General features: G+C 46.0%; 1 protein-coding gene across 1 annotated transcript; it reads right to left on the bottom strand.

Annotated features, from left to right (window-relative positions):
- Positions 1 to 341: 341 nt before the first annotated feature.
- On the bottom strand, positions 342 to 5,618 carry CBLN4 (cerebellin 4 precursor). Its single transcript, XM_058562101.1, has 3 exons — positions 5,328 to 5,618; positions 2,159 to 2,275; positions 342 to 539 (listed from the first exon to the last, which is right to left on the bottom strand). The coding sequence occupies exons 1-3, from the start codon at positions 5,616 to 5,618 to the stop codon at positions 342 to 344; spliced, it is 606 nt and encodes a 201-aa protein (XP_058418084.1).
- Between the last annotated feature and the right edge of the window lie 7,583 nt (positions 5,619 to 13,201).

Raw genomic sequence — 13,201 nt, 5'->3', positions numbered from 1 at the left:
CTCAAAAATAAATAAAATTCCACATCTGCAACAAATTCAGTAATTCCACGAAATTAAATTCAGAATAAACCTTGCAGACAGCTTTTAACTGTTACATTTAAGCATAGACAGGTGTTGTCTGGTGTGGGTCCCAATCCAAATATACTAAAACACACACACACAAAAAAATAATCTGTGAAACTCTGTACTAGTTCAGACAGGTGTAGAATCCTTAAAGAGAATCCATATTCACCCATGAGAAACCAATAAAAGACATCAATCCGATGACGAGAAAATGATCTTTCAATGACTCAGGGGTGGGCTGCCCCTCACCTGGATAAACATCACGGAGAAATGAAATTCTATAGGGGGAACACCAGAAAGCCAGAGAACGTGGAATACTGCCAGCCTCCGACCAAGTTACCTTTCTCCAGTTTTAGGTAAACCTTATCCTCTTTATCTAGGTAGAGTAGGACTCCATTAGTGGCAGCTTCTCGAGTAACATCTTTATCCCCAGCGAAGGCAGATATTACTGGTTTTCCATTTAACATCAGGTTAACCTACAAGAAAGAAAACCACTGAAAATCTCTTTAAAGTCAAAACATCTACTGGGGATAATGAATGATATCTAAAATGAATGACCTCTAAAATATCAGATGTTCAGTAAATATTTTCCCTTCCTTTCAAATTAGCCAATTGAGGGGGCTAGACTCAGTCTACTGAGCTGATTTTTTTTAATTTTTTTTAAAAAATTTAAATTTCTCCGATAGAAATTTCCTTAAATGCCTACAAAAGAATACCATCCATGGAGAGCAACCTAGCCACGTGCAGACTGGCTGCCTTTCAGCACATAAATTAGGCTCACTACTTTATTTACGTCTTGTATTCAATAGCAATCTCTTGGGAATGAAGCAAGCCTGTGGCTTCCCAGTATATTAATAAAAAGAAAGTCAGTGCCCTTTGCCCTGATAAACCCAGACACAGCAAGATTCTACCAACATCCTTGCAGGTTACTATGCAGTTGCGACATGCATAGTGCTGAAAATTATTTGAAATTATGAAATGTGTGTGTGTGTTGTGATTTCTTTTTCTGTTTCCCCTGATAAGAAATTTTGTGTTAAAAATAATAATTGCCACCACCACTGAAGATTTTAATGATGGATAATTAGCAAAGAATTAATAAACTCAAAATTATTAACAAATAGTAAACTCAAAATTTATTCACTTTCCTGCATACTACAATTTTGATTATATTGTGTTAAACATTACATAAATTTCTAAATACTGGGGCTTGGGAAAAGCTTTTCCACAGTAGTAAATTTGTTTACTGGATATTCATTCCTTTTATGTTAAAAATAATACTGAATAGATTAAATCTGAGGCTGATCAATTTATCGATTCACTAGGATATGTATACAATACAATCATAGAGCATAAGATAAAAAGTTATCCTAGAATCCCACAGACATGCATTGGCATTATTGGTGTTAGCATATTTGAATATTATAGGAACTAGCCCCATTGTTGCCTTTCAGTGCAAGATCAAGCCCGTTATCTTGGAAAGCACAACACAAACATATTCTTAACTATGGAATTGCAGTTGATAAGAAGTCACTAGCATCAGAGTGACTGAGGATAAACCATTTAACACATTAGCATAGCACACCCTTTTTTTAAAAAGTATATTGAATAATTGTTCCTTTATAAATTTCTTATTAATGATTAACTGTACCTCTTAATTTTTAACAATGCTAGCAAATTTGTTTTATTTATTTAGTATGCACTTGTAAAGCTCTGATGGTCTTACAAGTTTTGTCCTCACAAGTTCAAATAATTTTTTCACATGCATTAAACAAAATCAAGATCTTATAAAGAGATTTGTGTCACTGAGTTTTTACTAAGCAGTGTTTTTTAAATGGTTGGTTGTTATTAAGATAATAAGTTCAATTGTTTATTTTTCTATATGCTTCTTGTTGGATGCATATACTGAATGTATCTTAACCTCAATGGATGTTATAAAGAAGAAAATTGGAAATTAAGTGTTTTAAAAATAAACTATAAAGACGGTTGTTTATTTTTACAGTGAAAACACATCTTTGGATAAATACTTAAATATATAACCCACTACCAATAAACACTGTTGTTTGGTGGCAGAGAGGGAACAGGTCAAAACACATACCTGGATTGTTTGGCTCTGGTAGACTTTAATTACGTGAAAACTGAAACTGTAAATTCCTTTTCTTGGTGCTACAAAGACAGACTCCAGTGTGAAAAAATTACCCACATTTACTAGGATCTACAAATAACAATAATAAATAACAGTAAATTATTACAATATTCTCTTCTGTAAGTAAAATAAGCTTCCTTCCTTCTATCCTTCCTTCCTTCCTCCCTTCCTCCCTTCCTCCCTTCTTTCCCTCCCTCCCTCTCTCCCTCTCTCTCTCTTTCTTTCTTTCTTCCTTTCTTTCTTTCTCAACAACTAGTTTAAGAAACCATAGAGAATAAAACATTGAGTTCTATTCCTTTCCTCTTTAGTGACTTGGTAAATGGATTTGTGTATTGGAAGGTTCTCTGTCTTTTAAATGGTATAGGAAAAAATTAAGTACCTGCTTTGTATGCCTGCCTCAATTTCCAGCAAGGCCCGATGGCTTTGGAAACATCTAGGTAACATGTGAGGGCTTATAAATATTAGCTTTACCTTGAGAGTCAGATAAAAGGCATCTACCATATATTTACATTTCCACCCTCTACAAGCCTTCACAATATCCAGAGGTGACGTTTCCAAGCCAGCCAATCGCATCCATGGGCTCTCTGCAGTCATTCCTGGACACATCAAACAGAGGCCTGGGCACTCCCGCCACCGTGTGACATAACTGAACAGTTGGTGCAGAGTGATCTGAACACCCGGCCCTCTTCTGAGCCTCTACCAAACCTCTCCTAAGATCCACGGCCATTTTTTTTTTCATTTCTACGCCATCTAGGCCTTAATTATAATATTTTGGCAATGACTCAGCCTTTGTAGGCTGCCAAAGAGTAGAGCAGGAATACGGACAGACTGTGAAATAGGTGGCCTTCTCGAGTTCCTCCCAGTCTTATCCTTATCTCCTGATCAATCATCTGCTCTTTAAGTTCAAGGGTCAAAAATGACAAGTGAAATAAGGCACTGTTTTCTAAGAAAACAACAATGCATTTTGTATTCCAAGATGTTCAGCCTGGTTCTACTGGTTATGAAATTAACTCTGAATTTCAATAAGTGACATCTTTAACTAAATTTGCAAATGTCACATAGGTAAGTCCCTTCCTTAGAGAAAAAGCAAGAGAATGTGTGTGTGTGTGTGTGTGTGTGTGTGTGTGTGTGTGTGTGTGTTTGGGGGCGGGGGCGAGGTTGTGAAGTAACCAGCGTTTCTTCCATTTCTCTCCAAGAAATGAATCTATAAGTGGGATTCAAAAAAATCAGATGACCCTATAGACACACATATCCCCTATTATCAATGGCAATCTGCTATTATCTCTTTTAAACATTGCATTCTTGCCAATATTAATACATTTTCAAGCCGTCTGCATAATTTCCTAAAGACATACTATTACCTCTGAACAATGCACCAGAATATAGTGATGGTGAGGAGGATGCACCAGGCTCAACCCCTGACTTAAAATACACGTGCGAGTATAATTTTATTCTGAGATTTTACCTTCTTCCAAATAAGCATTGATTTCTTTCTCTGACTTGATGATTGATGATCTTTCAACAAGTCACCAGCTATGCAATAATCCCCAACAGAGGCTTTACAAAGATCTTTTTCAGGCACATTTAAAACAATTTGTGGTACTTAATAGGGACTTCCTGAATCAGACACAAGTAGCATAATTCATTAGCAGTAATGGAAATGGCTGATTAGTGTTGACTACACATAAGGCTGATGTTGACTCTACGTTGTAATTAGAGCATCCAGGCACATCGAGATTTATAACTAAATGTGTCTTGTTGTCTCTAAGATGCATGGCTCCCTGAACAGAAGAACAAACCTTTCTCCTCTTCTAATTGACGGAAAGGTCATTGAAAAGAATGTACTGTACAGAAGATAGTGCAGTGTCCACAGTACTCCAACATTTAATTAATATATTGAAATACAAACCAGGGGTGGTGCTAGACTTTATTTCCTTCAAGATGGAAAATACTGCACCAAAACCCCAGAGGAGCTGCTTAATTCTTTAAAAATTGTGGCTATCTGATAGTAAGCCCCAGAGAGGCATTCTCTGCCTTTCGCCAGCTGGAGAGTGCATTACTTAGGAACAGTTAAGTAAAGAATAGAAATGTCACCTCATCCCTTCCCTGGCACATCCTGCAGTACCATTTAACCTGTACTCCTACACATGTGGGTTTGCATACAACTGTGAACTACACATGGCACCTTGGAATTAAGAAGATTTCAGGTGCTGTTAGGGTTGAATTAAAACGCCAGAGTCAGCTTTCAGTTTTAAGACTCCTTGCTAAAGCTAAGCTGATATCCTGGGGTTTCTCATTAGCCAAACCCCAGAGCTCCGTGTCGCTAAAAAGAAGCCACAGATTTCATCAGTACCTCTCCCATCCCCTACCTTCAACCCCAAAGTCTGTCTTTCCCCAGTAATTTGCAATTCTCTGAAAGGACAGGAGCTGGGGAAGGGAGAACCCTATGGGAGCTCAGCACAGTTGCCCAATTTCTTTTTCTCTCCTCCTCCGCAACTTTTCTCCAAGTACCAGGGAAGAGCTGTCCAATGCAGCGGCGCCTGCAACGTGTGTGGGGATCCCGGCAGAGGCAAGGTGGGCGAGGTCTGACCCCGGCCACCGCTGCTCCCCCCTCTGGCCACCTGCGAGATCTGTACAGTGTGTGAATCCCTGGAGCTCTCTTTAGAGAGAAGCTTCTCCACCTGGGAGACACAAATCATTTACCCGGCGTCCGCGAGGGTACCGCGAGAACGGCCTCGGCGGCATCTGCAGAGGAGTCTGAGCCAGGGGACCAAGCTCTAGCCAAGAGATTGCAAGGCCCAGGGACCAGATTCCCGCCAGCTCCTGCGGACCTGTTGCTGTTAAACTTGTCCTGAGCTCTTGCTGCCCGGCTCTGCACTCCCAGTCTCTCTCCCACCGCGCCAGCAGTCTCTTCTGGAGGCCAGGAGGGAATGGGGGCGAGGTCGTGGTGGGAGTGACAGTAGAAGTTTCAGACCCAGACATATTTGGGGAGGCAAGTGCTGAAATGATTCCCCATATCCCAGTCAGACCAGCTTAGCCTGAACAGGCAATCCCAGTCTGAGCTGCCCAGAGATCGCCCCCTTCCCCCACCCCCGGTGTCCCTCATCCCTTGGGGTCCGACCTGATCAAAGTAGATAATGCGCGTCTTGTTGCTCATCTCAGACGGCTCGTGGTTGGTGCTCCGCACCGCCGAGAAGGCGACCTTGGAGTTGGCAGCCCGGACCGAGATTCCCAGAGGGGAAGAAGAGGAGCCCTTGGAGTCCGTGGCTGGGTTCGAGTCGCACACCACCAGACACTTGCCCTCCAGCACAATGGGCTCCGTGTCGTTCTGCGCCCAGACGGGCAGCCCGGGCAGGGTGAGGGCCAGCAACACGGCCGGCACCACGGACAGCGCCCGGCGCCCGGAGCCCATGGTGAGCCGCGTGGGCAGCCGCAGCCGGCTGGCGCTTCTCCTCTCCCGCGTCGCCTCCTACCCCGGGACCCCGGAGCTGGGGAAGATGCCAGCGGCTAGATCGACAGCGCTGCGGGAACGGCGGCGGCGGCGCGCACACTTCCACCGATTCTGTCGTTTGAAGTCAAAGTCTCCCCTCGCGCCCTCTCGCTGGCTCTGTTACCTTTGTCCTTTAAGGAGCTCATGCAGAACCCCCTACCCCACCCTCCTCCGCCCAAGAATCAGCTTTCTCTGGGGCCTCTGCACCCACCCTTGTTCCTAGACATCTAAAAGTCACCAAACCCTCACATTCACACCTAGAAGGGGAAAATGACGATAAATTCTCACTCCAAACCCAAACACCCCCAGGTGAACCACGGAGCAGTAAAAACCAAGGCGACTCAGAGAAGTCACGGGGCTGATGGGTGCCGAGCGATGCTGAGGTCGGTCCTGTACGCGTCTGGCTTGCGGCAGGGACGAATTACAGAGGCAGAAGGTGTCTCCCAGACTGAGAAGAACGCGAGGCTGTGTTCATGGCCAGGACTCTAGCGACTCCCACTTTCGCTTGGTCAAAAATTCCCCAAAGCTTGATGTCTCTCGGACGTCGGCAGGTAGGCAGTGGCTAGCCGGGTCCCCAGCACGGAAAGCACAAATTCGCGGGATCAGTTCCAGGGTGCAGGGCGGCTCGGCCGGCGGGGTCCTCTCCTGCCTCTGCCGCCCACCCGGAGTCCCTGCGCACAACTTTCTCTGTCCTCGCGCAGCCGGGGAGAGCGCGAGGCGGGCACACGCGCGCTATTTATAGGAGCGCAGCTTCCGGCTGGGGTTGGCTTCTAGCTCAACCTGCGGGCTCCCGGAAAAGAGAGAGGAGTCCGGTGACCCCAGCGGAGCAGCTCCCGCCTTGAGTTTAACGCACTCTGGAGCAAGCGGGGCGCACAGAGCTGCTGGCTGCCAACGTCCGAGGCCACTCAGCCCCGGGGAGCGCGCGGCGCGGAGAGCGTGTGCCCAGACAGTCCACAGCCCTCCGCTTGCCCCAGCTCCGCGCCTGCTCGCCTCCTCCTCGGTCTGGGCCGGCGGAGGGGGCTGCGGTTCTCCTCGCCCCTCCCCAGCGCGGGACTCCGCCGCCGAGCGCCCTCCCAGCGGAGCGCGGCGCCGCCAGACCCGGCTGCGGAGCCGGATGGGCGGCGGCGGCCCCGCGCGGCACGCAGTCCGGGACCTGGGGACCGGCCGACGTCCCTACCGCGCCTGGCCCGGAGCCTGCCCCACAGAGCCCTGGGGCCTGGCGAGCTCTGGGAAGCCTCGGGGCGAACCAAAACCTGTAGGGGCCGCTGGGAGGAAGTGCCTTATGCTTTCCACTCCGGGAAGATGGGCCTCAGAAGCCGCCCGGGCGCGCCTTGCCACCCACACCGCGAATCCACCCCAGGCAAGGCCAGAAAAAGAGCGAGAGAGAGAGAGTTCACTCAGCAGGAATAAGTCCTCCGAAACCGTACCCCTAAAAACAGCCAACTCCACTCCTGAGGATACAGCATCTTTCTCCCTCTCGATGTGCCGCCCTCCCCTCTGTGCCACCCCACTGCCGTCTCGGCCTCTGATTGGCAAGATGTATCTCCCTCTTCTGCAGCCACCACTGGGAGCAAAGGGCTTGTCTCTGTCTGTGATCGGCTGCCTACACTTGGCCAAGTCTCTTGCCCTTCTGAGAGGACAGGACTCTGCGAAGGTCCCTCAGCCCTCCAGGTCTGTGATGCTTTGGGGTCATGTCACTCCTTTCCCAAATTGCTTGTAGACTTCCAGCTGCCAGAGGGCAGGCACGGATTCTTTAATCAAAACAGCATCCCCATGAGCCATTTGGAGCGCCTAGAAATGTATTGACCAATTATTAGTTGATGGGATGTTTGTTGAGCAATGTCCCCCAGACGGATGGCTCCCTATTCCTTCCTGAATGAAGGACATCCTCAGTTAGCATGGGTTCAAGCCCCTCCACAACACAAGCCAGACCTGCATGTCCCGTCTTGTCCCCTCATAAGGTCCTTCGGGAGGCTGGGGTATTGAGCCGTGGGCACCACACTGCAGTTCCAATTGTTAAAATCGGGGATGCTCCTACTGGTTGGTATTTCCCTGGCCTCCACCTCCCTATAATCTTGCAACTGAAGAGTTGGTGCCTGGAGCCGTAGGGGCCTCCAGATTCCGCGGCAGTGGGGCTGGTACCAGTTCTGATTGGCAGGTGCTCCTGCTGTGCTATTTGTTACAATGTTGAATGTCACTACTCTAAACTATAACTAAAAAGGGTGAACTGGCACCTTTTGAAGATGGCCTTTGCTGCACTTTGTAACTCTCTTCCAGCTCTTACCACAGTCTGCCTGGAAAGCAGCTGCAGTTTCCTGTCAGTAGATGCTGTCTTTTGAGGGCGGGGGCTGGTTCCTCTTTTTCTGCTATAGGGGTAGGAACTCTGCTTTCCTTGTCCAGGACAGCTGTTTAGTGACTAAGACCTGGGCTGTTCAATTTCAGGCTGGAAGAAGTTTGACTAAAAAGCCCTGTTGACTACAGAATTGTTAAATAGTCAATAAGCTATCTTCCCCCACCAACCCCAATATATTCTCTCTGCATCCTTTTGTTCTCTAGGTATCTTTCCTCCTGCAAGAACTGAGATTTAAAGAAACTTCTTCCTTCCCTCCTCTTTCCCTCACCAAAAGTACTCATTTTGTAGCCCCCAAATCCAACAGAGTGACCATATTAGGGACTCAATAATTGTGGAATGACGTGATGCTTCCAGACAGAATGTAATTATCAGTCACTCACCTTATAGAATAAACTAGTTTAAATGAATCTCTCTCAGCAAATTTAAATTCGAGGCCTTCCAGGTAATTGGAGATGAAAGTCTTGGTTCCTTACTAAAAAATGTTCCTCTATTCAGGGTGTTCTGAATATGTGGAACACTACATTTTCCGTCAACTCCTGTGAAGAGAAGCTATCTGATATCGTGAATCACAGGGTCCCGTCTCCCTTTCCCACCACGGCTGATTGAACAGGGATAGCCCCTGGGTTCCAGGGCTGTCAATCCATTTGATACCAGAAACCCATGACTTGTGTGTCCTGATGCAGCCAGATGAGTTGGGGCTGCTAGATTCTCTGTCTCTAGGATCTGAATGAGACCCCAGGACGGCTTCCAGTGAGTACTGGGTCCTGCAGAAGAGAGGTCTGTAGTCTCCTCAATGGGCTGCCTGCAAGCTGAAGCAGAGCAGCACGATGGAAGAGACAGGAGGACTGACCACACTCGCAGACAGAAGCCGATTCCGGAGACTGTGCACTTCTGAGAGGTGGAGGGAGGGAGGGAGTGAAGAGGGAATGTCCAGTTCATAATTCCTGCTCACAAGAGGTCCAGCAACTCTTTCTTCTCACCTTGGGTTTCTCAAGAGCCTCCTGTATCCTGGCAATAAAACTCACTTCACTTGAGCTAGTTTTATTGTCCTTGCCGTCTGGAATCCTCATTAGAACAATATCCCAGAAATCACATAAGCCCATGCATCTCCTGCCAAAAGACATGAACAAACCCAATCCCCTGCCGATGGGAAATGTTTCCCCAACATTTCGGGAAAGGAAGCATCACCTGCTCCCCGCCCCCTACTCCAGCCCCAGCATCCCCAGAAGAAAAGAAACAGGATCGAGCCCAAATTTCGTTCCAGTCACAGCACAGATCTGCTTCTTTCTTTCTTCTTTCCTTCTCTTTTTTTCAGTTGCAAATGTACTATTAGAAAGCCTGGTTGAGACCCAAATGTTCCCCTTTTCTGAGATTCCCAGGTTGTGTTTGATGCCCAGGAACTTTGTTGCTAGACCTACAGCAATTTCACTTCTCTGCACTTGGGTTCAACTTAAAGTAAATTAGTAAAAGTAAGTTAGAATCTGAACTGGTCTTGCACGGGAACGCGATACTCCCATGGTAAGTAAATTCCATGACTGCTCGTCTGACCACCCCTTAGAGAAACCAAGTTTCAGGCCCAAGACAGGAAAGATCCATGAGCAATTTTCTCTTTCTGAAGAAAATGTCTCAAAGAAGGCGAAGACAGACACACAAGGTGTTTGGTTCTAAGGGCCTCACCTGAAAAACAGCCCTGTGGATGAATGAAAGAAGACTCCACACATCGTGTAGCAGGCAGAACACGTGTCAGTCATGCAGAAGGTGGAAAATCGCGAGAGAGAGCAGTGAGGCTCGTATCCTACCCAGGCGAAGGGCCATGGGGTCACTTAATTACACTTCGCTCTCTATATTGATAGTTATCAAGCCAAGCAAATGCTATTCTTGAAGGGAGAGTAAGGAGCTTAAGGAGAACAAGGCTCTGTGAATGACCAATATGTGACCACCGGCCAGTCTCAGAGCAGTGTGGAGTCAATGCTCAGGACCCCCTCTGGAGACAGCCCAATTGCTGATGTGTTTGGCGGGAAGACGGCATTTGTGGGGAAAAGTAGCTGGATGATTTAAAAATCATTTTAAAGGATTTTATAATTTAAAAGTTGTTTGAGATAGTTCATCTACAAAGTCTCCTCCGTCACCACACTGGCCAACAAGGGATGCACCGAAGATGTCAGGGGAGGGTCCGCCTTCTTGGTGAGGGCTGCAGACAGGTTTTGACGTCTCTTTTTGGCCTTCCCATAATACCCTATGCTTCCCCCAGTCATTATGTTTATCCCAATCTTCTGAATTTATTGATTTATTTGTTGTGTTCTCCATGGATTATCAACTACTTAGGAGCACAGGATTGAGCAGAGAGTCAATAAGAAAAAAAAAAGTTTACCGAATAAAGTAACTTATCATTGCCCTTACTTCTCACAGGTAAATAATACACCATTTACTCACTATGATATAAGTGTGATAGGAAAAGTAAAATTCTTTCAAAAAATTTTAGGGGCTTGAAATGTTTAATCCACCCTTAGTTACTAAGAATAGAAGGCCAATGAGGCACAAAGCGGATTTATTGGAAGGACCCTATCTCACAGAGTCCAATGGCAGAACTGAGCCTTGGGAATGGAATGAAGCCTTGTGGATAACCCAAAACGTGGCCTCTGCTCTCCCTCTCCCTCTCCCTCTCGCCGTCTCTATCTCTATCTCTATCTCTATCTCTATCTCTATCTCTATCTCTATCTCTATCTCTATCTCTATCATCTCTATCTCTATCTCTATCTCTATCTCTATCTCTATCTCTATCTCTATCTCTATCTATCTCCATCTCCATCTCTCTCTCTTTCTATCTCTCTGTCTATCTCTCTATCTCCATCTTTATCTCCATCTCTATTTTTCTCTCTCTCCTTGGCACATCTGTGTTATTCTTTTGCTCACTGCATTCTAGCTTTTTCTGAAGCCTACATGATGGACAATGGCAACTGACAATCCTAACTTTACATATATCAGATCCATCCACCCAGAGGATACCCCAAAATCCCAAGGAAAAGACTCATTGCCGCATCTGGTATCAAATGCCCACCTTTGGCCAGAGAAGTAGAACTACCATGCTCTTGCAACTGATTCCCAGCAACAGGGTATGTGACAGGAGCAGGATCGAGGGGAGAGCACAATTCCTAGAAAAGTGGTACTAGCAATATGTGGTGAAATGAAAAAGAAAAATATAGAGATTACTTTGTATTGTGTGATTCTGTGTTCATAGGCTGTAAGTCTGTGAAGATATGGGTATGTTTGAATAAGCAGAGGGAAAAATGTGAAAAGCTAGACAGCAAATTGTCAGCTCTAGAGGGTGTAATAGAAGGAAAGGAAAACCAATTAATTTAACTTCAGATGCTTATTATTTGAATGGTCACAGCAATCATAGATCACATTGTGATTCACATTTAAAATAATTTTTTAAAGGAAAGGGGTGCTGAACAGACCAACCAGTAGGAATTTACTACATTAATGTTTTTTTCATAATTTAAACTTAAAGTTTGGAGAGAAAAGGAACTAACATTCTTTCTTCTAAGTGGCATTGGTTGAAGAGCAGTATTCTTCCTTTTGTTATATTGATCCAACTCTAAAAAATCATTCACTCAAAGTCTAAGAAGATGCCCAGACATATAAACCTCACAGTACACATTTAAGAAAAAAAACCACCTTGCAACTGGTAAAGCCCATGAGTAGAATCAAAATTTCTGATTACATTTTAGATTCAGCTTGGCTCTTTACAGAACGTGTGAGCACTGGGGAAAACCTAGTTCCATGCCCAGTGTGCGATCCGTGCCCAGCCATTGTTAGTTTCTGTTGTACACAAAAGAAGGGTGTGAATGCAGGGTCCTCACCAATGGTCCCTACTTGCAGGAATTTGCTGGGAGGCTTCTTACCAAGGCAGACTCTCTGTCCCTGCTCTGAGATGGTGGTTCTGCTCATGAACTGGGAATATGTTTATGAACTAGCACCCGGGCGAATCTGAAGCAGATGGCACTCTGACTTTGTAGATGCTGCTGGTGGGTGCATCCAGGAAGGGCCCGTCTGCAGTCAGGCTGACTAGCTCTTGGGTTGAAAACAGGGTATTTAGAATCAGCTTCATCTCGTACTAGCTTTATGAGCGTGGGGACAGTTAAAAACCTTCCTTCAGCCAGGAAAACTGCAATCATAAAAATAATACCCAGTCCCTAGCTCATTATGGGGATGGAACAGGGAAATGTGAGCAGGGCCCTTAGCACAGTATCGGGCACACAGGAGGTGCTTAATTAAAAGTAGCGATTATTAGCATTAATTTATGGAGCCTATTAATGACTACAGGTGAGCGGTGCACCACAGCTCCCTGGACCAAGCCCATCAACTGCTGGGGAGCACTGGCCACAGCTTGATCTCACAGACATTAAAACGGGGAGAACGTAGCGCACCCGAGTGTGAGAGAGACTCAAGGTTCAGACACCCGGTGCAGAGACGATAATCAAAGCCAAGTTTGCGGGACAAGCCACTGGATGAGTGCCTGCGTTCTAGAGTGATGAGGCTGAAGTGAGTTCATCTCCAGTAATTCTGCATGACTGAAACTCTCAAATGAGGCTAAGGCATCAGGCAGGTTTCCGAGCTCCCTGCAAGGGATGGATGAAGAGTTTAATTTTCTATTTCTTTCTTTCTTCCCTATTCTCTTAGTCACTGGATCTCATCACTCAGAGTATCTGAAAGAAGTATTTAGCAGAAAGACATAGATTCCCCAAAGGGAAGATTATAGCAAAAGTCAAGAACAGCTGTCCAGAAACAGTCATCACAAAGCAACAAAGGGATCAGAAAGCCAAGCGGGGGTGGGAGAAAAATATTGCAGTTGTTAAGTACCTGAGGGTACTTAGGGCCAGACAGAGGTGTTTTAAGGACCTGGTAGTGCAACTATTTATTTGGCAGCTGGAAGGTCCTAGATGCTTTTAACTTTGCCGAGTTTAACAGGAGTGTTTTTGAGGGAAGAGAGAGAAATAGCTCCCATCCAAAAGGTAACTCGCCCTGCCATTGCACTCCAAGCACGCCTGCCTGGAGGAAGTGTGAGAGGGGAAGCGTCAATCTGCTGAGGCAGTTGATACTCTCAGTTCCCACTGCCTCTCTGACATGAGCATCTTGCATCGTTGAGTGT

The sequence above is a fragment of the Diceros bicornis genome, chromosome 19, assembly GCF_020826845.1.
Source record: "Diceros bicornis minor isolate mBicDic1 chromosome 19, mDicBic1.mat.cur, whole genome shotgun sequence".
NCBI classification, from domain to species: Eukaryota; Metazoa; Chordata; class Mammalia; order Perissodactyla; family Rhinocerotidae; genus Diceros; species Diceros bicornis.
Note: the sequence above shows the minus strand (reverse complement) of the source record. Positions and strands in the feature narration are given on the sequence as shown.